At 39.1% G+C, this 24,119-nt stretch overlaps 1 protein-coding gene across 6 annotated transcripts in view; it reads right to left on the bottom strand.

Moving 5' to 3' along the window:
- Positions 1-20,582, bottom strand: part of ALS2 (alsin Rho guanine nucleotide exchange factor ALS2) — a 77,151-nt gene extending 56,569 nt beyond the window's left edge. For 3 of the 6 annotated variants that reach the window (XM_032404564.1, XM_032404584.1, XM_032404588.1), the window contains exons 1-4: positions 20,339-20,582; positions 6,146-6,225; positions 4,810-4,964; positions 797-1,734 (exon numbers count right to left, since the gene is read on the bottom strand). In XM_032404564.1, the coding sequence (XP_032260455.1) occupies positions 797-1,734; positions 4,810-4,964; positions 6,146-6,165 (1,113 nt within the window). In that variant the 5' untranslated portion in view covers positions 6,166-6,225; positions 20,339-20,582. The other 3 variants (XM_032404571.1, XM_032404575.1, XM_032404580.1) reach the window with 3 other exon arrangements.
- Positions 20,583-24,119: the final 3,537 nt, after the last annotated feature.

The raw sequence follows: 24,119 nt of genomic DNA, 5'->3' as shown, positions 1-24,119 counted from the left end.
CACCACAGGACAGTTCTTTTATGACTAGAGGCTTTTGTTTTCTTTCATTTTCTTTTCTTAGAGTTTTGGTAAAAGCAAAACTGAAAGGCTTACATGAAGAGTAAAAAAACAAATTATCCTTTTAAAACAATTTGTTTAATCAGGGAGACTCAAACTTTACTGTATGCTACTGGTAAACAGCTTTTCTCCATTTACAAGTTTTTAAAATGAGAGTAGTTTAAATGAGATGAAGAAAACACTAATCCCCTGTCCCACAACAAAGCCCTCTAAGGACCATAGGATAGTATAAGCTGAAAAAAATTCAAACAATATATAACACCAGGAGTTTTTTTTTTAAGGTCTGCCTACAATTGAGGGATTCACCACATAGCAACCTCCCCTGATAAAAAAGGAAAGGACTACTCTCTACGGAATCTGGAGTCGTACAAATACAGGTGAGACGAATCTTTGTGAATGTATAGTTATATTAAAAGTATTCAGGGGAAAAAAAAAAAAACCCCACAGTATTCAGGAGCCTACCAAAATTTAGTACATTTCGTCATGGGAGGAAAAGTACTAGAAAAAATAAATGAGATTTTGCTACTTATGAAAGAAGCCCAGCATGACATCTTTCAACATCTTAAAGGGCAGAATTTGAACATAAAGAGTAATTTTGATTTAATCCAGGTTTTCCCTTATCTAGGATTGCATGATAAAAGAGATTTAAAGTCAAACTCAAGACTTAAGCATTTGAAAGTCGCTAAAGAAAAACTCCTAACTCCAGAAACACCTTTATATTATAAAACGTAGCAGGTACCTGAGACGGCATTGGCTTTTCGCCGTTCTCGGAGTTCTCGCTTACTGAATGATCTGACAGTTTTTGCATGTATTCACATACTGCCTGAGTATCAGGGTACGATGGTACATTTCTGGCAGAAGAACTTTCAGTTGTTCCCACGATGTCTTGGTGGGAGGGAATGGCATCACCACCTGCGGTCTGAACATTTCCAACGTTCGTGTCAGTAGCAACAGGCAGATCATTTTCTACAAGCGTGTTCTCGAACACTTCTCCCTGATTGTCAAGGGTTTCAGTGGAGGGGCTGATGGCAGTGCTGGCCTGGTTTTCTGCCTGGGATTCTGACAGTGTCACACCTAATGGGCAACAATGACTGTCTGATATGATCACATGGTCTTCTTTGTCAGTCATAGTAATTAGGAGTTGGCTGCACTGGTTGCATCTTTCCGGGACTGGCTTCAGATCCTGGGAAGGGAGGCACTGTACGAGCGCTAAGCTGTGGAACGCACCACAGGCAACCTGTAGCACTACTCGCCCGGCAAGATGTTCCACCTTTTGTGGCTTTGTCACCGGGAAGGCGGTGGTAATGAGACCCAACTGACAACCAGTACCCCATGCCCAAATCTCTCTGCTTAATGACAATGCCAGTGTGTGCTCCTCACCACATGCCAACTGCAAAATCCTGACGGCTAACAAAGAACTGGTCTCAGAATCAGAAATGCTGACAGGATTCGGTTCTGGAACATACTGCTGGTTAGCTACTGCACACTGGCCTGCAGAGTTCTCCCCCCACATGTACACTATGCCACTTTCTGTCACTGCTCCACTGTGGAAACTCCCTGATGCCACAGTAACAACATATTGCCCAACCAGGGCATTTTCTAGAATGGGGCTACTCGGACAAATCTCTGCTGGTTCACTTCTCCAGGGAAGAGTCCCAAAGCTGTAGACCTCACCATCTGAAGGTTAAAAAAAAAAAAAGAAGGGGGTTAGTGAATTAACTAGAAATCTTATCAGCAAATTTTTGGCCCCTCTAGGTTAACAAAATAGGGCTTTTTGCTTTGTTTTTAATTTTCAAAAGTGCAGTTGTAGAGATTTTGGTTCAAGCATATAATATCCCACGTTTATTCATCTTTTAACAAATATCATCTTTTGGGCGCCTGGGTGGCTCAGTTGGTTAAGCGACTGCCTTCGGCTCAGGTCATGATCCTGGAGTCCCAGGATCGAGTCCCACATCAGGCTCCCTGCTCAGCGGGGAGTCTGCTTCTCCCTCTGACCCTCCTCCCTCTCATGCTCTCTGTCTCTCATTCTCTCTCTCGCAAATAAATAAAATCTTAAAAAAAAAAAAACCAAATATCATCTTTTAATATTCTGAAAAATAGTGAGAATTTCTACCAACTACAGGAGGCTACTTTCAAATGGAGGGTTATTGCTCCTTTCCTTCAGCCTCATCCTACAAAGTCCTACATGGATCCACTAGTAATGGCTACCATTGTAGGCTATTATAGATAGCAGATTCCAAGTGTTCAAAGCAAAGTAATGACTATGATAAGATAAAATGAGCAGAGGATAAAAGATACATTCGCTAACATCTAGAACATTCACTGCTACTTCAATAAGTCAGAGCAGCAGAAAATTATGCAGTAGCATAAAAATATTAGATTCATTTTGGCCAAAACTAAGAAATCAGCTTTATACTTCCAGGTTCTAAGAAAGCACCAGTGTTCTAGATGCTGTCTTCATGATGTGTACAATATTATGTATAATTTTAAATGTTATATATAATATATATTGTGCACTATAGAGCATTCCTGATGTGCCATTTGTTTAAAAAGCAAATCATCACAACGAAACCAACAAAGCAAAAAAACCAACAAAAGCTATGATGGCTAGCTTTAGAATGAAGGGCAACTGGCTGGCTTTAGAAGTAAAACAAAAGGCGCCAGTGAGCTGGGCACATGACTGATAAGGACCTGTTTCTGTCCAGGTGTGCTACCAAGTCATAATCTCATGCAGTACTGTGGTAGTTTGGGGGCGTGTGCATATGACCTGTGCTAGCTAAAAAATTCAAATGGAACAAAGATTTGGCCATGGGTTTTGAAAATAGTAAAACAAGCCCACTATTCCTTCTTTTCCATATGACCAGAGACTCATCCCATTTTTTTAAATTAAGAAATAATGAAGTAAATTTATAGTAGTATTTTTTCCCACAAAGCAGCAACTGAGCTGATGATGAAAAAAATGCATTCTTTAGCTATGGCTTATTATACACAATAAATATATTTATATACTCAAATTAACTAACCAGAATGTCTATGTAAGAAAGAACACAATAGAGCCTTGAGGGAAGACATGAGCTTTTATTACGGAATTTCCAGTTTGGATAAAGAGTACTGAGAAAATAAGCTCACTGGTTATGATATTTAAACTTTTCTTCCCGAGTGACACAGCAATATAAACTTCCAACAGCTCACCAACTCTTTCAATGGATATCACTCCACTAGAGAGAGAAATAGTGCAGAGAAATGGATATTTAGACAACTCCTCCTTTTTTTCAACCTGGAGTACCTCAAAAATAGTGATTCAATGAAGTGTCCTCACTGAATTATGAGCTGATAGTCAAACTAAATAGAGAAAAAGAACTTGAAAATTTCTGGCATTCCATCAGTAATATTTTCTCACCTGGAAAAGATAGCACTGGAGATCTTTTTGCCATTTCAAACTACACACTTGTGTGAGATGAGTTTTTTTTGGTTTTTTTGTGGGTTTTTTTGTAGCTTTGACACTTAAAACCAGGACATTGCTTAAACATGAACAATGATAGGCTATTCATATATTTTTAAAATGTTTTCCCCCAGTTATCCCACTTAAGGTATGATTCTAGAGGTTTAGAGAACATGTTCATGAAGGGTTCCTAAATATCTTACTGAAGGGTAAATTAAACAACAGAATTCCACTTACATATGCTTGAGAAGGATATATTTTGAAGCCCCTAGGGCAGGTATCTATTGAATATGGTTCACATTTTTATAATAAAGCTTTTTCCAAATTCTGGCCTAATAATATTATTCTATATTATTATAATAAAAGTAATATAGTAATAAAGAGGCTAGAAAGAAATCCATGTTTACCCCACAAAATTACCAAGGTCAGATTTAAGCTTTGCTTCTTAGAATTTGTCTTCCCTTAGTTCCTACGAGGAAAATATCAAAGCATTATTGAATACTTAATAAATGCTTATGGAACAGAAATTTATAAATTAGTTGATGGCAGTCCTGGCTCAAACCAAATTTGCCATGATTGAGTTGGTAAACTGCTATCAAATTAAAGGCAACTCTCTCTATAAATTATAGCCTATGTTTCTGTTATAGATTTATAGATTTATTTTATTACATGTTCTTAGGAGCTGCTGTTTATGCCTGAGAAAAACCGTACTGAGGCAGTAGGGGCAGGTGGCTTAAAAAGCAGGCTCTGAAATCAGACTCTCTGAATTCCAGTTCTGACTCTGACACTCCAATAGCTGTGTGGGCTTGGGGAAATTATTTAACCTCCTGACCTTCAGCTTCCTCATCTGTGAAGTGGGGACACCAACAGTAGTCTACCTCACAACGTGGTAGTGAAGACTCAGTGAGGTGGTACATACAAAGTGCTCGCTGCAGTGCCAGGCACCCATAATTGTTTAATAAACATTAACTATTATTAGCATGGTTATTCTGATACATTTAATGAACAAAGGTACAGCAAAAGAGTTTCTGAATAGGTAATCTTTCAAAAGTTAATTTTTCATGTACTTGTTACTATAAAATTTACCAACTGTAATTCTCCCTTTTATTCTAGTTATGATGGATCTTAAATTTAAGAACTAATCTGATTTTTGATAGAGAGTAAGAACATAATTTGAAAACACAAAGAGTATAAGCTCTAGCAAACGTCATTAAGAATTCCTGATATCCAGTAACTCTCTTACCTGATCTTACATACCCAGGCACTGTTAGCATTTCAGTTAGTATTTGTTAAGCCATTCTTTTCAGTACCTTCAGTCAGAAGAACTCCATGCTTCACTCCAAGGGCTGCCTGAAGAACAGTCTTCCCTCCCCAGCCTGGCAGTCTCTCTGGTGTTACAGAATAGGATCCTGCCTGCCACACATGGACCAGGCCTCTTTCTTTGGATCCTTCTGCTTCTGTTGAGCTACAAACGTTAAGAAAAATAGCTTAATTGTTCCTGCAATTAAAACTGTATTTTGGGGGTTCTTATTAATTTCATTAGATCTGTACCTTTTACCAGCACATGGGTGACTGGGTCAGATCGTTTAGCACACATTTTATGCTTTGGTTGGCACACAGGAGCAGAGATAAAACAATTATTTACATAAAAGGCTTGAGGACAATCTAAACCCACAAATTACTTATCTCTATCTAAGAAGTAAACAAAACCTGGACTATTTTTTGACATTTTAGATTTAATAGCACAAAATTTTAAGATTCTAACTTCTCCATTTATTAACTCCTTATTTGGATAATAAAGTTGTAACATGCCCCAAGTTGGAGTCTTATTTTAAAATTTTAGTTTTGAATGCTAAAAAAAGTATTTGATAAGAGGGAATAGAGATCCATATTTTACTTTACACTGAGTAAGCCCTATAGTTGTTATTTAACTTTTTAAGAATCAAATTTATATCAGGAACAGTAAAATCTTTTGTGCTTTACTCATGTTCTAGCCAAAGAATTCTATCCATGTGATGATTCTGGGTCAAAGAACACAAGACACCAAGCTTCACGATAATGACCATACCATAACTGCCTACCCTTCTAAGAAAAGGGCATATTAAAATATGCTGGGTTTCCTTTATACCAAGTTTCCTCTGTTGCCACTGATGATACATGCTTTTTTCTAGAACAATGATGCCAATTTTAACAGGGCACAGAAAGTTTTTTGGTTTCATTTATTTTATAATACCTAGAAATTTCTCTACTTTTGCTAAATAATATTCCTCTCAGTTATGATTAGGCATAACCATGGTTATATGAGAGGAAAGCCACAAACTTAATCCAGTTTTCTAAGGATAGAAGAGGATTGCAATTAATAAGGCTATGTCTGAAGACCTGAAGTTATTTGTGAGAAAAAATGGCTTCAAAAGCTTTAAAATGATGATGACACTTTGTGCCATTTTTTTATGCATAAGAAACTAGCAACAAAGCTTATCACTAATCAGTTTTATTTTATTATCTTTCTCTTTACCAATCAACATAAATGTCACTCTTCCTACTTAATAACCACAAACAAGAAAATTGAACTGAAGAGAAGCTACGCATTCGTGGAATTGCTTGTTGTGTTTTCCTAGAAGAAGGTAGAAGAAGAAATGGTTTTACCTTCTCTTCTTTGAGTCCATCGGTCAGGGGGAGAACTCCATCACCAAATCATTTCTTCTTTGCGAAAAGTATATAAAGACCTAAATGGCAAAACACAGGTAAGCACAAAGAGCAATGAAAGAATACTGTGCTACTTCATTCCTCAGATTTAAAAAAAAAAAAAAAAAATGGCAGCCCTCTAACAAGTGCACATTCACTGGGCAATAAATATGCAGTGAAACTATTTCAACTATTTCATATCCCGCCTGCCAAAGTTGAATATCTAGACTGAGCCTGCCCACTGAGCTTATAAAAATGCCTGCTGACCATCAAATGCAATGTCAAAGGAAGACAAGACTACCTGCAATTAAGCTGTACTTTGTCAGGCAACAGATTTTATTTTTTATTATAAAGAAGGAAGCTCAATCTGAAAATTCTTTTCATTAAATACTCATTTCACACATGTTAAGGGTTGCTTTTAAAATGCTTCTGGAACACATGAACATGTAAATATCAATTAAGTAAGAAAGAATTTCTAAAACCTCTTCAGTAATGTATCAGATTCAAGTCGTTTTAATTTACATTTTTCAGCAATGCACACAAAAAATATTACTAAAATCAGGGCGCCTGGGTGGCTCAGTTGGTTAAGCGACTGCCTTCGGCTCAGGTCATGATCCTGGAGTCCCTGGATCGAGTCCCGCATCGGGCTCCCTGCTCGGCAGGGAGTCTGCTTCTCCCTCTGACCCTCCCCCCTCTCATGTGCTTGCTCTCTCTCATTCTCTCTCTCTCAAATAAATAAATTAAAAAAAAAAAAAAAATCTTAAAAAAAAAAAAAAAATCTTACTCAAACCAGAAAGATTTCTATTTATTGGAACTAGAAGTATTTTCCCCAAATCAACCTCAACTCGAAACCATAGTACAAAAGGCTGAAAGAAATTTGGGTTTTCTTTTTTTTTTTTTTCTTTTTTTTTTTAAATATTTTATTTATTTATTTGACAGAGAGAGACACAGAGAGAGAGGGAACACAAGCAGGGGGAGTAGGAGAGGGAGAAGCAGGCCTCCCGCTGAGCAGGGAGCCCGATGCGGGGCTCGATCCCAGGACCCTGAGATCATGACTTGAGCCGAAGGCAGACGCTTAACGACTGAGCCACCCAGGCGCCCCAAGAAATTTGGGTTTTAAAATATCTGTTTCAAAATCCACCATTTAATAATAAAGAGCTATATGAAATTACAGTACCAATATCATGACCCATCGGTTTAGAAACTCAATGTTTAATAAAGAGACAGAAATATAAACAAGCAGACAGAGATACTCAATACATCTCAACTAAAAATTCATATTTTTAAGGGCACCAAAACACATGAAAATACATAATAGCAATGAGGTTTTATTTGTGTCAACCATAAAAATACCCAAACCAAATGTATGATTTTTCTGCAAAGGATATGGCATGGTCACTGTACTCTGAAAACAGCCCATACCAGCAGGAGTGATGTAAGATCCATCTGTTTACTCCAGGTTGCCTGTGAATTCTTACCATTTGCCATCTGTGTATCTGGAGGAAATTGCTCTCTACCTAATGCTTATTTTAGAAAAATTTTGAATCATTCAAAGTTGGATGAAGGGTACCATGTAAACAAAACATATACCTGAATATATTTAATAAATGCTATTAATTTAATAAATGATTATTTTTTAAATAATAAATATGATTATTAAGTGGTACTATGCCTTGTGAGGATAATTAACCATTAGGAAAATGTACAGAGAAATTCTGAGGCCAGATCTAACCTGTGTTTATTCATCAGAGATCAAGGAGTAACTAACTGTTCCCTTGATTAAAGTTAAACAATACCCAGCAGAAACCAGAGAACTTCTCTGGGAGGGTGTATAAGTACACAAGCACACTTTGCTTCCCATCACTGATTCACCGAATGTAAATTGAATTTTATCCTAGTGCCTGACAATCAAAAATGTTGAGAACCTTTTGGTGAAGTGAACAAAACAGCCTTTTTTTCCTCTTTTAGTGTCACATTTTTTGAATACAGAGTTTTCTTAAAGTAGATTTCATCTTTTGCCATATTTTTCACCACCACACATTTTTTCAAATCCAAACGGAATTAAAGCCATACAAACTGTTTTTGCAACTTTCTTTTGTTACTATATGCTAGGCAGAATAATGGTCCCCAAAGATGCCCACATCCTAATGCCAAGAACCTGTGAATAGGTTAGGTTAATGGCAAAGGGGAATTAAAATTGCTAATCAGCTGACCCTAAGATAGGGAGATTATCGGGTTGGGTTATCGGTGTGGTTATCACAAGCCTCCTTAAAAGTGCAAGAGACAGAAGGAGAGTCAGATAAAGAGATGTGCTGATGGAAGCATGGTCTGAGAGACTGCTGGCTTTGAAGATGGGAAGGTGGGGAGCATAAACCAAAGAATGTGGGTGGCCTCTAGAAGCTGGAAAACGCAAGGAAACAGATCCAGAAAAGAATGCAGCCCTGCTGACACCGTGATTTTAGCCCAGTGAGACTTGTGTCATACTTCCTACCTAAAGAACTGCAAAAACAATACATTTGTGTTATTTTAAGCCACTAAATTTGTAGCAATTTGTTAAATAGCAACAGAAAGCTAGCTAATACACTATTTCGTAGACATACTATATCAGTATTATACTGATACTATATCAGTATTATAAATCTGTCTCATTTTGTTTTAATATGTTTGACTTCTTCCAAGAAGATAGGTCTGCCTAAGACTCAAATAGAGTAATGAGAAACAGAAATGACTGCTAAGGAAACATAACTAAAAAAGAATACTACAGCTAAATGTGGGAACCTTGTATTATAAAGTTTTCTCTCACATACTTAAATATAAGTGGCATTTACCAACTCTTATTTAACCTAACATTCTTTCTCCGGCATGAAGCCTACATTAAAAAAACAAAAACAAAAAGAAAAAACCTAACATTTCTCAATTATGTATCCATAAGAAAAAGTAAACCCGAAATTTTTGTTTTTCTATTTTTATGATCCCCTATCAGGAAATCTTTAATATTTGCCTCAAGCATTCAAATAGCACTTAAACTTCCTTAAGCTCTCTCATTGCTTCACATTTTTGATTGTTATAAAACTGCTTAATCATGGGGCTTCTTCTGGGGACAGTTCTCTCCAGGTGAACTTTAAGGTTCTCACTCTACATTCCTTTGGGAGACAGAATCCCTAAACTCTGCTTCTTTTCTTTTGTTATAGTAACTTCCCTTCATAGGCCTTTATTATATTAATTAGCTCTGATAAAGAAACTGTGTGATGTTGTACAGTCAAAAATCTGGGGCCCTCTTTTGCCTTGCACGGCCTTTCCAGAGATCAAGGACATCTGTAAAATGAGCACAATAGACTCAAGCATCCCCTCCAGCTCTTAAATTCTATGAGTCACAGAACAAAGCTAGATTCATATTAAGGTATGCCACTCTACACTTCAAATTATCTCCTTTACAGTGAAATGTAAAGCAATTAAACTCTCAGATGGCCCTTTAAAACAAAAGCCAAACCTTGGTTCTTAACAATCTGACTCCACTTTTAGATCCCATTGGAAACACAACTTCCTGCTACATTTAACAGAGAAATAAACTATCTTGTACAAGCAGAGGGTATGCTTTTAACACCATGATCCGAGAGTGCCCTAAAAAAATGTGGTCTAGGTGTCCGAATTATTGTTAGAAAAAGCTGCAAACTATCTACAGATCCACAAAACCTTAACCAGAAATCCAAAGTCCCCTCTCTCTGTCAAATAAATAAAATCTTTAAAAAAGAAAAAAAAAGAAATCCAAAGTCCAAAAAACTGAAAACTAAGTTTTTTCGTAACTCTTTTGGTGGCAAAATCTAATATGACTAAAACTTATCTGACAGCAAACCTGACCTGAACTAATATGAGGTTAGTTTTTGCCCCTTTAGTGTGAATATTCATATATTTTGCTGTAGAAATATTAATACGATTGGGGCAACTGGCTGGCTCAGTCAGTAGAATGTGACTCATGATCTTGGGGTTTTAAGTTCAAGCCCCATATTGGGTGTAGAGATTACTTAAAAGTAATTTAAAAATCTTAAAAAAAAGAAGAAATATTAGTATGATTATGGGGTGGTACCAAAGGTCCCAGAGAAAGTGTTACATAATATATGGTTTATGCACATTTTAAAGATCAAAAAATTCTGAATTCTAAAACATACCTTGCCTCAAGGGTTCCAAGGAAGGGACTAGGAACCTGTATTCTATTTTTTTTTTTTTAAGATTGATTTATTTGAGAGAGAGAGAGAGCTTGAGTGGGGGAGAGACAGAGAGAGAGGGAGACAATCCTCAAGAAGACTCCCTGCTGAGCACAGAGCCCGACAAGGGGCTCTATTCCAGGACCTCAAGAACATGACCCGGGCTGAAATCAAGAGTTGGATGCTTAACCCACTGAGCCACCCAGGCACCCCAGGAACCTGTATTCTAAAACAAACAACAATCATTTTTGGTAGGGGTCCCCAACTTTTAACTATTTTATACTTCCTTTAGTTTCTTATATGTACTTTTAACATCAACTTCATCTTGAAGAGTACACTAGAAAGTTGCATTGCTTATAAGACATTCTATAGGTGCTTTAACAATGTATTCCAATGGTGATGATTTACACTTTTCTCAAAAGTTTTAAGTCTATTTTATGGTGAACATACTCACATACAGTGCCCCAATTAATTTTGCAAGGAGTATCCCGCCTGCAAATACTCACTTGGCTCATCTTCTCAGTGGAAGGAGGAAGCCTAGGCTCTTTAATTTCATAAGGCTGCCAATTTGGTAGAAGAGAAAGAGGTAAACAAATGAGATGCATTGTCCTAGAACAACTAGGACTTGGTGATATATTAGACACAAGTGGGGTATAAAGAAGGAGGTATCAAAAATGATTTCTAAGTTCTGCCTTGAACAACTGTGTGTTGGTGGTACCATTTACCGAAATGGAGAAGAGTAAAAAAAGACAGGATTCTGAAGTAGAAGATTCTGGTTAAGATTTTTTTTATGTTAAGTTCAAGATGCCAGTGAGAAATCCCAGAGTACCTATCAAAAGCAGCTGAATATATGAGTATGAAGTTCAGAAAAAAGGTCTCAGCTATTGATATAAACTTGGAAAGGCATATGGATAATATGTGAAATCAAGACAATGCATAATATCACCGGGTGTGTATTAAGAGAATGGAAAGGAACAGGACCAAGCTGTAAGGAGCTCCTGCACCTAGAGGTTGGTTAGGATGAGGAACAAGCAATAACACCTGGGTGAGAAGTGACCTGAGAGGTGGGAGAAGCATGAGTCTATGTGTGCACATAAAAGCAAAGCAGAGGGTTTCCAGGAGAAAGGCCTGGTCAATTAGGTCAAAGCCACTGGGGTCTCATAGGATGAGAGGTGAAAAGTGTCCAGTGCATATGCCAACACAGATATCAATGCTGAGCTTGGCCACAGTTTCAGTGGTAGTTGGGGACTGAAAACCAGATTGGAGTAGGTTGACTATAAATGGGAGGTAAAAAATAAATGGGAGGTGAACACAAGAAAATTAAGTTCATGTAAAGAATTCTTTTGAAAAACACTGTCAAAATGACAGAGAAATGGAGCTAGAGCAGAATGTGAAGATAAAGGGTGTGTTTTTTGTATGTGCAGAGCTGGGGAGATGTGAGATAGCTGAACATGTTTGCATTGACAATGACACCAATCCCAGACGCAAGGGGGCAGAGGGAAGAACCAAAGTCCTGGACAAAGTGAAAGAGGATGGCATCTGGAACACGTGTTTTGGGACTGATCTTTCACAAGAGGAAGGGTCTACGTTTTAATAAGACAGGAAACAGACCTAAATTACAGATACACAGATACAGATATAGACAGGAGTACAGATTTCGTGGTGAGAGAGTAAGAGTCTCATATGATGCCATCTGTTAAGTGACTAGGACTTTATAGTATATGTGTGCTCTGTATTCTAATCGCACTCCTGGCTCCAGTCATTCTGTTTCTTTATTTTATGTTGCCATATTATATATTTTTGTAAACTGCCTTAAATCTTTTTAGGACAAGGCAGAATATAAATTTTAAAAAAATTTAATGTGGAACAGAAATGTGCTAGTGGACTATTGATTCTATTTATTCATCTCTAGTAAACTTTATTCTCTGGATAAAGTCCTTTTCCCTTAATGATTTAGTGAAAGATAAATTTGTAAGTCATAAGTATATTAACTTTCGAAGGCTGAAATTTCAACAACACCTCACGTATTTTTTTTCATCTACTATGTTCCGGGTATGCCAGTCTAAAATTTCTGTGAAAGCCAAAAACATCTTATTCTCTATTATAGCCTAGCTGCTTAACATAGTCCTGATATATAACAGTACTCAATAAATATCTGTGGATAGACTAGGCCCACATAAATAAATGAGTTCCTGTCCTTAAGGAGTTTACATGCTATCATGTTCTGCCTTTCTTACTAGAATGATGGCTCTCTATAGACAGCACCCTCAAAGCATAGAAAAAGCCAATAAAGCTGAGCACTTCCAGTCTTATTCTCGTTTCACTTACTGTTTGAAAATAGGTATATTGATTAAAACAACTGCAATAACTGTAGCTACAAGAGTAATGATAATTGGAGATTAGAATGACAAGACATTAAGATAGAACAATAAATAGAGTAGTAAATTGTATTGCATTTTGTATCTACTGCAAAACTTTAAAATTGCAGGTGCTTACACTTTCTTTTTAAAGTTTGAATTGGCTTCATTTTCTTAAAATGTAGTAAACCAGGGGCACCTGGGTGGCTCAGTTGGTTGAGTGGCCGACTCTTGGTTTCAGCTCACTTCATGACCTCAGGGTACTCAGATCGAGCCCCAACATCAGGCTCTGTGCTCAGTGTGGAGTCTGCTTGTGGGTTCTCTCTCTCCCCTGCCCCTAGCCCACAAGGTGCACACACTCTCTCTCGAATAAATAAATCTTTTTAAACATTTTTAAAATATTGGGGCACCTGGGTGGCTCAGATGGTTAAGCGTCTGCCTTCGGCTCAGGTCATGATCCCAGGGTCACAGGATCCAGCCCAATGTCTGGCCCCTGGCTCAGCGGAGAGCCTGCTTCTCCCTCTGCCTCTCCCCCTGCTCATACTCTCTTTGTATCTCTGTCTCAAATGAATAAATAAAATCTTTAAAAAAAAAATTTAAAGATGTTGTAAACCAGAGCTTATAGGTGAATGTAGTAAACAATAATTTAAGACACTATAGTATTTTACACATGGTAAATGCTCAATGAATATTATCTGTTAGAGGCTCAGTCAATATATTTATATACAGATCAAGGCAACTTATGACCCAAACACCTGACTGAGAACTAATCTAGACACCAATAACTGCTACTTCCTGGATATCCCACCACCAAAGCCTTTACCAACCACTAATGAAGGCTGAGAAACACTCACCTTGCACTGCAGCAGCCTTGACAAATCAACCACCATCAAAGGTTGAGGTCACTTCAAAGTCCAGCCCTCTCAGCCTTAACTGCAACACAGAAGGCAATGCCTGATACCACTATGGGAGCTACTAGCTCCTTAAATACTGACCCAGAGTTCAAGAATTCAGTAAATTAATGCACTGAATAAAGTAAGTCAGTAGGCTAGTCTAGAAAGTACTTACTACTTATAATGTTGTTACTAATGGGATAATGCACTAAGTCATTGATTCAAAATATATTATAAATTCCTGGAGGTCAGAAACTATGACTTATTCATTGGTACATTCTTGTAACCATAGTAACCACTAGGTACAAGTGGGCTACATTTAAGTGAATACTCAGTGAAAGACAGCACTTGCAAATGATGTAGGTTTCTAGCGCCTGTAATAAAAGTCAATATAGGACACAAAAGGAAAGTGTCTACTTATAATAGAAATTCTCATAATTTGCTAATGGTATTTCCTAACTATGAAGATGCTATTATTTCATGTCAGTTCACAAATGTTATACAACCCAGTAAAGAACAGTCTCTTTCTCCTTAGTACGTAGAGACAGTTTCTGGTGCCACCATGGGCACTAACACTTCACAGTCTCACTCTTATGGCCTGCTAATTTCACCCTGAAAACTACTAAAACTACACTTCTGATTGTGAAAATCCTCTAGAATGGATATTACCCACCGGGGGGGGGAGGGGGAGTGTAAATATAGTAAAATAAATGCCCAGCAATGCCCATTTAGCTCCTTTTTGTATCCACTGCAAAATTTTTAAAATACATTCTTCCAGATTAATGAAATCCCCATGAAACATTTTGATGGATATTATAATACTAGGAACTGAATTTCAAATTCTCAGGTACTGCAAAAATTTGTGTCTGTTATTACCTGATAGAGTATAATTTCTGATACAAATTGTTTATTCCTTTAATATTTTGCTACTATTCTCTTTTAAATGGCCACATTTTTTTAAAATAAGGCAATTTTACAGAAATACAGTTCAAAGTATGTTGGTTTATTTTACCAATCAAAAACAAATAATACTTAAGGTCATCACGGGGCCATACAACTGAACAGGGCCAAAAATAGTGTTCTGGAGATACAAGTTTCACTTTTTTGAAAGTGCTAGTAAAAGGTATTCTTTTTTTTCTTTTTTTAAGATTTTATTTATTTGAAAGAGAGAGAGAGAAAACAAGCAGGGGGAGCGGCAGGCAGAGGGAGAAGCAGGCTCCCTGCTGAGGCTAGTTCCCAGGACCCTGGGATCATGACCTGAGCTGAAGGCAGATGCTTAACCGACTGAGCCACCCAGGTGCCCTGCGTTAACAGGTATTCTTCATTAGGAATGAAAGGTTATTTAACTCAAATTTAAATACTGAGGTTAAATTAGGGATCAGCTATTAAATTTACTATTCACTACTCAAACCATTTAACACATGCTCATCATGTTTACTTATTAATACCTTTTTCAGAGAGAATTAGATTTTCTTTGAGGAATAACTAGGACACCTGCAGTAACAGTATAAATTCAGTTTTACCACACTGTAATAAAATGTAACAAACCCAAACTTTAAAAAGTAAGTGTTCATGACCACATGATATCTGTGGTAATTTGGTATCTGAGTCACTCTGTCCAAATTCTTTTTAGGACTTTATGATCTATTCTGCTCCCCTATCCTTTGAGAGATCATGATCAGTGTAAGCTTGCATTCCCCAAGAGTCTCTAGAATATAAATTCCTCTGTAGCCTTTTAAGAAAATATTCCTCATCTTAAGAAAAGCATTTTTGGGGGCGTCTGCCTTCGGCTCAGGTCATGATCCCAGCGCCCTGGGATCGAGCCCCACATCGGGCTCCCTGCTCGGCAGGAAGCCTGCTTCTCCCTCTCCTGCTCTCCCTGCTTGTGTTCCTTCTCTCGCTGTCTCTCTGTCAAATAAATAAATAAAATCTTTAAAAAAAAGAAAAAAAAAGCATTTTTGCAGGAGCACAAGTCAAATAGCAAAATAAAATTGACTAATAATAGGTCTGTCTCCTCTCCTTAGAAAAGCTTTACACAGTGGAGCTGCAGTGGCACATTCTTTTCCTACTGCAGGAAGAAAAGAATTATTTTTCCACAGTTAACTACTGTGAGACTAGAAAGTAAAATAAAGAAAGCATACTGGAAGAGAGCCCTAATTATAAATAAAAATTTTATTTTTAAATTTTTTCTATTTAATTATATAGAATTTAAATTAGAATAGAACTAAAGTAAAAAAATTTTCAAGTGCTAGTTTCACAAACTATCTTAATTATACATAAATCTGTAAAAATAAATAATGAACAAGTCCATGTACCTACCCATCACTCAGTTCTAACAAATGTTAACATATTTTTATATTTGCTTCAGCTGTTTTTAAAATAGAAAAGTTACACATATTTCTGAAAGAGCTCCACCCAAACTTATCTCCCAGAGTTAGCCACTACTCCTAAAGTTAATGTGTCTTATTTCCATATATGTTCTTATACTTTAATGTATTTCATTAGATACATATGTATCCATAAGCAATAAGAATGTAGTAAGCTACATTCTTTTAAAACTACATAAATGCATCATATCATAGACATCCTTTCGCAACTTGCTTCTTCACTCATTGTTACACATTTGAGATGTATCTGCATTGATAAGTATGGATCTAGTTCATTTTTTTTTTTTTAAGATTTTATTTGAGAGAGAGACACACACACAGCAAGAGAGGGAACACAAGCAGGGGAAGTGGGAGAGGAAGAAGCAGGCTTCCCAAGGAGCAGGGAGCCGAACGCGGGGCTCGATCCCAGGACCCTGGGACCATGACCTGAGCTGAAGGCAGACGCTTAACAACTGAGCCACCCAGGCGCCCCTAGTTCATTCATTTTTATTAGGGGATAGCATTTCATTGCATGAATAAACCATAGTTTATCCATTTCCCTCCTAAAGTACGGATGGATTGTTCTACTTTATTGCTATTTTAAGAGCTGCTATAATCATCTTTGCTGCATGTTTGCCTGGGCAATTGTCTTAAGTTTGGTTAAGAATTCAGCTCAACAAAAATTTAGGTTGCAGAAGAACCCTGAAATGAAAGTTACCCATCCAGATGCCATTATTGGGTCTAACCACCACCTTCCTAAAAGGGAGATCATGTGAAATGAAGAACCGTATGAGGACGCTGAAGAACAAAATTTATTTAATAATTTTTATTTAACAAATAATTTTTATTTATTATTTACATTATATGTAAAAGGGAACCATGAGTTGATTAATTTGTGAAATTAATGAGACTAAAGCTGATTTCTTTGAGCATAATTCACTGGTAGCCAACTGAAAATCTATGAAACAGCCCCAGTCTTTTCCTCATAGCAGTTGAGAGAACTGTAACATTTTCTTCAAAAAATAAGTCTATATTAGGGGTGCCTGGGTGGCTCAGTGGGTTAAGCGCCCGCCTTCGGCTCAGGTCATGATCCCAGAGTCCTGGGGTTGAGCCCCGCATAGGGCTCCCTGCTCTGTGGGGCGTCTGCTTCTCCCTCTGCCCCTCACCCCGCTCTTGTGCGAGTGCTCTAATAAATAATTAAAATCTTTTTTAAAAAGAAATCTAGGGCGCCTGGGTGGCTCAGTCGTTAAGCGTCTGCCTTCGGCTCAGGTCATGATCCCAGGGTCCTGGGATCGAGTCCCACATCGGGCTCCCTGCTCGGCGGGAAGCCTGCTTCTCCCTCTCCCACTCCCCCTGCTTGTGTTCCTGCTCTCGTTATCTCTCACTCTGTCAAATAAATAAATAAAATCTTTAAAAAAAAAAAAAATCTATATGAAAGAGTAACTCTACAAGAGCCCAAACAAGTACTCATTACCTCACGGATTTAAATATTTTTGCTCTACCCACGTGGATCACTTAGTTCAGCTACTTTACCAATTTCTCAGCTGATCTACCAATTGTGTGACGCAACAAACATCAAGACATAATGTAAAGACAGCACCATGACATATATAGAGAAGAGATGGGTATAGGAAAATAAATGCAAGACTCAAAAGAACCATGTCAGAGTTTGTTACTATTTTATTTGTGGTTACTGTGCATTTTCTTAAGGACTGATAACCTACAAAATCTACTACTCTCTTATTACTGATGACTGAATTATCTGGTTATCAACAAAGAGTAACAAGAAAAAAAAAACGGTTAAAAAAAAAAGCTCTACAAATAAAATCTCTAATATAGTTGGAATATGTGCTAGGTTTAATTCTACAAAGTTATAAAAAGGGCTAAATGATCTAGAAGTCATTAAAATCCTCACAGCACTCCTGAGTGTCTGAAAAAGGGGCTCAACCTCTTACTACATAAAAGCAGCCTTCTTTTACACCATCTCAAAAATCACCAGTCTTTACCTTTCTTTGTAGTTTTCTAACTCATACCTTACCTAGTGTCATATTAATACAAGATTATAAAAGGTTTTTACAAGTCAGTCATATTCTTCAGAAATACCTTTAAAATGGACTCAGCAGTACCGCATCAAACCCATGTTTTTCATAAAAAGGTAGATTAATAGTACTCTCTCCACCTAATCACACAAAACTGAAATCATGTCAGTGAAGTTCTTAACACACTCTTGTGTCTTTAACAGTCAAAATGCCCAAAGTTAAGTGTCTCAAAAGACAACTAAATTCTGAAAGGCTGAAATTTGGACAGAAGGGATTCCAGTTCACACTGCTTCAATCTACTTAAAAAAATAAGAGGCTTACCTGATGCAATTCAGACCCCCCACACACACACACCTCCACTATTTGGCACTTTATTTTCTGGATCATTATCTTTTCAAATGTTAATATTGTGGGGTGCCTGGGTGGCTCAGTCGTTAAGCGTCTGCCTTCAGCTCAGGTCATGATCCCAGGGTCCTAGGATCGAGCCCCGCATCGGGCTCCCTGCTCAGCGGGAAGCCTGCTTCTCCCTCTCCCGCTCCCCCTGCTTGTGTTCCCTCGCTCGCTGTCTCTCTCTGTCAAATAAATAAGATCTTTAAAAAAAGAATATCTATTAAAAAATGTTAATATTGTGAAACAACTTTGAATTTCTCTTGCTATAACTATGAACCCTGAATACGCCAATCCTAATCATAGTTTGCAAACTAAGTAATAAATTTAAACTAGGAATAGATTCCAAAAGCATCTCTTTCACATTAAAATACCCTTACTGAACACCAAAGTTACTACGGACCAACCAGAAGTCATATTTTCTGTAACTATAAGTCAATGTTATCAGCAAATTATCCGGAAACTATCCCTTGAATTTAAAAAGTGAATTATATTTCTTTTCTAAAAATATTCAGTTCTCTTTTCCATTTAGAAAACAGTGAGTCAGTGTGGGTCATGAGATAGTGGAAGAAATAATTATAAAAATAGGAAATATGTACTGAATATTTACCACTGCCAGGCACTGTAATAAATACATGAACCATTAAATGTAAAGGTGCTATTATGAGGAAGGTACTTTAATCCTCAATGTAGAAATAAGAAAAATAATGCAGAGAAGTTAAGTAACTTTCCCCAAATCAAAGAATAAGTGGATGTGAGGTCAGGTATGTCCATATCCAAAGCCCATGCTTATATTACTAAGATTAAAATATTGCAATTTACTGCAAATTTTTCACTGCCCTAAATTCTTTAAATACTCATTAACTCACAGGTCAAGTGGTCACTTGAAATCATTCATATTTATGATAAACTAGGGGGGAAAATGGACCAATAACTTGCTGAATTTTGATACCTGTTCAGAAAAAAACACACATCACACAATTTTATTCTTTAAGGCCTTTTAAAGAACATTTACAGCCACCAAAAAATCTAAAAGGCAATAAAGATCTGTGTTTGTGTTTAACAGTTATTTCCTTTTCCATCCTAGAGAGAATACTGTATTTGAATACGCCTCTTCAGCCAGTGCGTTTTTCCTCTTCCCTCATCATCAAAGCCCTAAGTAAGCAAGAGTACAACAATTCTGCCAACCTATTGTTGCTTGTCTCCAAAGTAGCCCTATTACCCAGAGGACCAACACCAGCGTCGGGACCGTTTCCTAATGATAGACCTATCTTACTTTCCTGTCTTCGCCTCTCAAAAGAACTTCTCACCCTCTGATGGCTCACCTGACACGCCAAAGGACTTGGTTAAACAACTAAACAATTAAATTCTTAATTTCAAAGTCATTTTCTTTTTCTGCAACCGCCCTTTCAAACCACCGAAGCACTAGGTCCACCCTCCACCATGATCTGCATCCTTGGGGCAAACCCTCCTGGGACACTCACCAAGGTTCGCGGCCAGGGACTCCGGTTTACGTACTGAGCGCCCAAAGTGGGCACTCAATAAATCCTCATCAGTGAGTGAAGGAAAGGCAGCGTGGGTGGAGGCGGGAAAGGGGGTCGTGAAAGAATTTCCCGCCGCTGAGACCAATGCAGTGGCACCCCGTCTGGGGAGGGAAGTAGGGGGCGAATGGGAGAACCTGGGGCCGGGACAGGGGGCCGCGTCGGGTGTTCTTTGGCGGGCAGGCGCCGTCGGTCGGACGCAGGTTTTTTGGAAGACGCGGGCGCCGTCTCTGTGGGTCACCAAGCGCGCTCCTGGGCCTCGGCCTGCGCCTCCACCTCTCTTTCGGACCCCGGCCTCCCGCACACAGGAAAGCCGGGCCGGGCAGCCCTGCGAAGCCAAGGGCCGACCGGAGACTCACCCTCGCTCACCTGACGCTCCACCGGCAGCACCGCGGTCTGCATCCGGCGCGAGCTTCTCAGCCCAGCGGGTCCCTGAGATCAGCTGATTCACGGGGGGCGGAGCCCCCAGGAAGGGGTGGGGCTGCAGGGCAGCGAGCTAGTGTGAAAGCGGGCCGAAATTGCCCCCTGAAATAGATGGGCTTAGACGCCGACGGCGTCTGATAGCGATCAAAATTATCCACGAGGCCTTAGGCACTGTCGGCGATGTCCTCAGGAGTACTGCCCCTCCCTCAGGACAGGGCGGAGCCACCAGTCCTAAAACGCGCTTGGACGGTGACGTAACATGGAGTCGCCGGGGCCTAACTACCCGAGAGCTTCCATGGTAACAGGTGGTGATGAAAGTGGGAGCTGCAGGCATTTTGCTGCCACCTCAAACTGCAAAAGTCAGAAGGATAAGTTCGCTACTCTTTACAGGGAAAAGGCTAAAATATCTTCAAACTGCTTCTATGGACTATACCCTAACTGTAGTCGCTTCCGCCCCCGCCGATGACGTCATCGCCAAGCGGCACCAGTTGGTCCTAGTATCCACACTGTTGTTACTTGGTTGCAACCCGGAAAGATGGAATGGGGTAGGAGGGAATGAATTGGTATCTTTTATGATTCCCCACAGGGTTCCCCAATGTACAATCTGAGTAAAACTAGTTGGCGTGCTCAGCACACAGTTTCACAGCAGTCTGCTTGTCGCAGCCACAGCCCCACCCCGACTCAGCTCGCAGCTGGGAAGTCCTCTCAGGAAGATTTTCCCCAGCCGCCACCCTTGGCACACAGTGGATGCGAACTCTCTGCTGCTAGGCAGTGTGCCATCCCTGAGCCTGCAAACCTGTATTCAGACCATCAGCGACAGATACAGTCAAGGTCTGAAGTTCCTATGCATAAATGGTCTGTCACGTTCACCTTCAGCCCCATTGCCTCCTTGATCCTCCGCCCACCTGCAAAATCGTTAGTCTGCAACAATTCAGCCAACCTTGTCCACTCTCGCACCAGTGCTTAAAACAACATAACCTTGAGAATTGGCAGCACTGCAAACCAAAGGTGTGCAACTTCAGTCGGGACTTGCATGTGGCCAGGCAATCTTGCTAAGCCTAAAACAGTCACTAACACACGGCTACTAGGAATTTCTCCTTTCCTATCGCCTTTTATTCCCAACCTGCACACATTGCTAACTGAACTCTACCTACCCAGCCCCTTAGGTAAACAATTTTAAAAATGAAAATTTAAAAACTGCCTCCTATGTACGTTTCCGAGGAAAATGCGACCACTTAGGATGAATTTCTCTAACTCCCACCAGCCACTATTACAAAACCTACCTGCAGCCCTAGCCTTTCAGCCTTCCTTTCCCTCATTTCCTCCTTGACTTCTGGGCCACACTCCTTCTGGGTTTTCCCCCTATTCCTTCAGACCTTTCCGTTGCCTTTTCAGACTCTTTCTTTCACCTGTCCCTTAATTCTTGGACAGTATAAATATTTATTGCATACTTATTATGTGCCAGGCACTATTCTAGGCACTAGAGAGACATGATAATGAACAATACAGACAAGGGTCTCCGCTCTAGTGGAACTTCCACTCTGGTAGTGTGGAAGATAGTCTCCAAAGATGGCAGCCATCGTTCTTCCCTCCATGTATATAAATGCCACTCTGGATGTCAAGAGATGGATTCTATTTCCTCTTCATCTGAATATGGGCTAGGTTTGTGATTTTTTTTTCTTTTTTAACTGATAGAATGTGACAGAAATGAAGTTCTGGGACTATGAATCAAGGTCTTAGAAAGAACTGGCAGCTTCCACACCCCCCTCTGAGAAACCAGCTGCCATGCTTTAATAAGCTTCAAGTGTACTACAGGTTGATAAGAGACAATGTGAAGAGTTAGGCCACACAGAAGAGCATTAAAGTGCCAAAACATGAGTGGAGATTCGGAGACCTTCCAGGCCAACCCAGTTACTGGCTGAATGCAGCTGAGTGATACCAGCCAGTGCCAAGAGGAGCAGAACAGCCTAGTCAAGCCCTGTCTGAATTCCTGACCCAATTTCCCAAGAAATAATAAATTATTGCTTTTAACCACTAAGTTTTGGCATGGTTGGTTATGCAGCAATGTGGGAAGAGTGAGAGCTACTAAACAAATATGGTGGTGACTGGGCTATACAGAGGCAAAAAAGGGAAACAGTCAACAAAACTAAAAAGCAACCTACAGAATGGGAGAAGATATTTGCAAATGTAATATATAATGGAATATTACTCAGCCATTAAAAAGAATGAAATCGTGCCATTTGCAACAATGTGCATGGAACTAGAGGGTATTGTGCTAAGTGAAATAAGTCAGTCAGAGAAAAACAAATCTATGATTTCTCTCATATGTGGAATTTAAGAAACAAAACAGATGAACATAGGGGAAGGGAAGGAAAAATAAAATAAGATGAAAATAGAGAGGGAGGCAAACTCTAGGAGACACTGAGCTCTAGGAAACAAACTGAGGGTTGCCGGAGGGGATGCAGTGAGGGGATGGGATAATAGGGTGATAGGTATTTAGGAGGGCACTTAATGTGATGAGCACTGGGTGTTATATGCAACTAATGAATAACTAAATTCTACCCCTGAAACTAATAATACAGTCTATGTTAACTAAATTGAATGTTAATAAAGAATTTTAAAAAGAGGCAAAATAGTGTAGTAGCTAAAAGCACATGCTTCTAGCCAGACAGCCTGGGTTCAAATCTTAGCCCCAGCACTTAACTAGCTTTGTGACCTTGGCACAAGCTATTTAACCTCTGTGTACCTCTGTTTCTTCATCTACAAAACAGGGATAGTAAAGTTATCTACTTTACAGGGTGATGTGAGGTTTAAAGACAAATGGCTTACAATGGTACCTGGCACATAAGTGCATATTAATGTTGTGGTTGTTCCTGTTGTTTTTATGAACAATAAAGAAAGGTAAGAGAATAGACAAGAAAGAGTGCAATTTTAGATAAGGTAAGCAGGAAAAAAATCTCTCTTCTAAAGGGACATATCTGGACAGATCTGTAAGAAAGTGAGGGTGAGCCTTGTGTATATCTGACACTCCAGGCCAAAGGGAACAAGTAGCAAAGGCTAGGAGGGCAATGTGCCTGGAGCTGAATGAGAAGAGTCTAAAAAAAGCTGAATGAGGCTAGAACTGAATGAAAAAAGGTTGAAAGGTAATAAATAAGATAAAATCAGGTAGATGATTATTTGGTAGTGGGGACAGATCCTTTGGGCCATGGAAAGGACTTTGGGCTTATCTGAGTGCTATGGGCAACCACTGCAGGGCCACCATCAGGGATTGTTGTAATCTGGCTTCTGTTTTTGTTTTTGGGTTTTTTTTTTTTTTTTAAGATTTTATTTATTTATTCATTCATTCATTCATTCATTTAACAGAGAGAGAGAGAGAGAGAGCCTGCGTGCGAGCACACAAACGGGGGGGGGGGCAGCAGGCAGCGGGAGCAGGAGAAGCAGGCTCCCTGCTGATCAGGGAGCCCCATGTGTGGCTGGATTGGAGTGGAGCCTCAGGCAGACGCTTAACCAACTGAGCCACCCAGGCACCCCTGGCTTCTGCTCTTCTGTGCAGAGTGATGAGTGTAAGAGTTTGAGTAGAAGCAGAGCGATCAGAAAGAGGCTATTGCAATAACTGAGGCAAACAGAAATAACGGGTTGGCCTGGAGTGGCAATGAAGAAGAAGGCAAAAAGGAGTTAGATTCCTATTGTGAAAGTAGAGCCTAAATACACATGGATTAGGCATGAG

The sequence above is a fragment of the Phoca vitulina genome, unplaced genomic scaffold (genome assembly GCF_004348235.1).
Source record: "Phoca vitulina isolate PV1807 unplaced genomic scaffold, GSC_HSeal_1.0 scaffold1, whole genome shotgun sequence".
Taxonomy (NCBI): Eukaryota; Metazoa; Chordata; class Mammalia; order Carnivora; family Phocidae; genus Phoca; species Phoca vitulina.
This window is presented reverse-complemented; position numbering and strand designations above follow the sequence as displayed.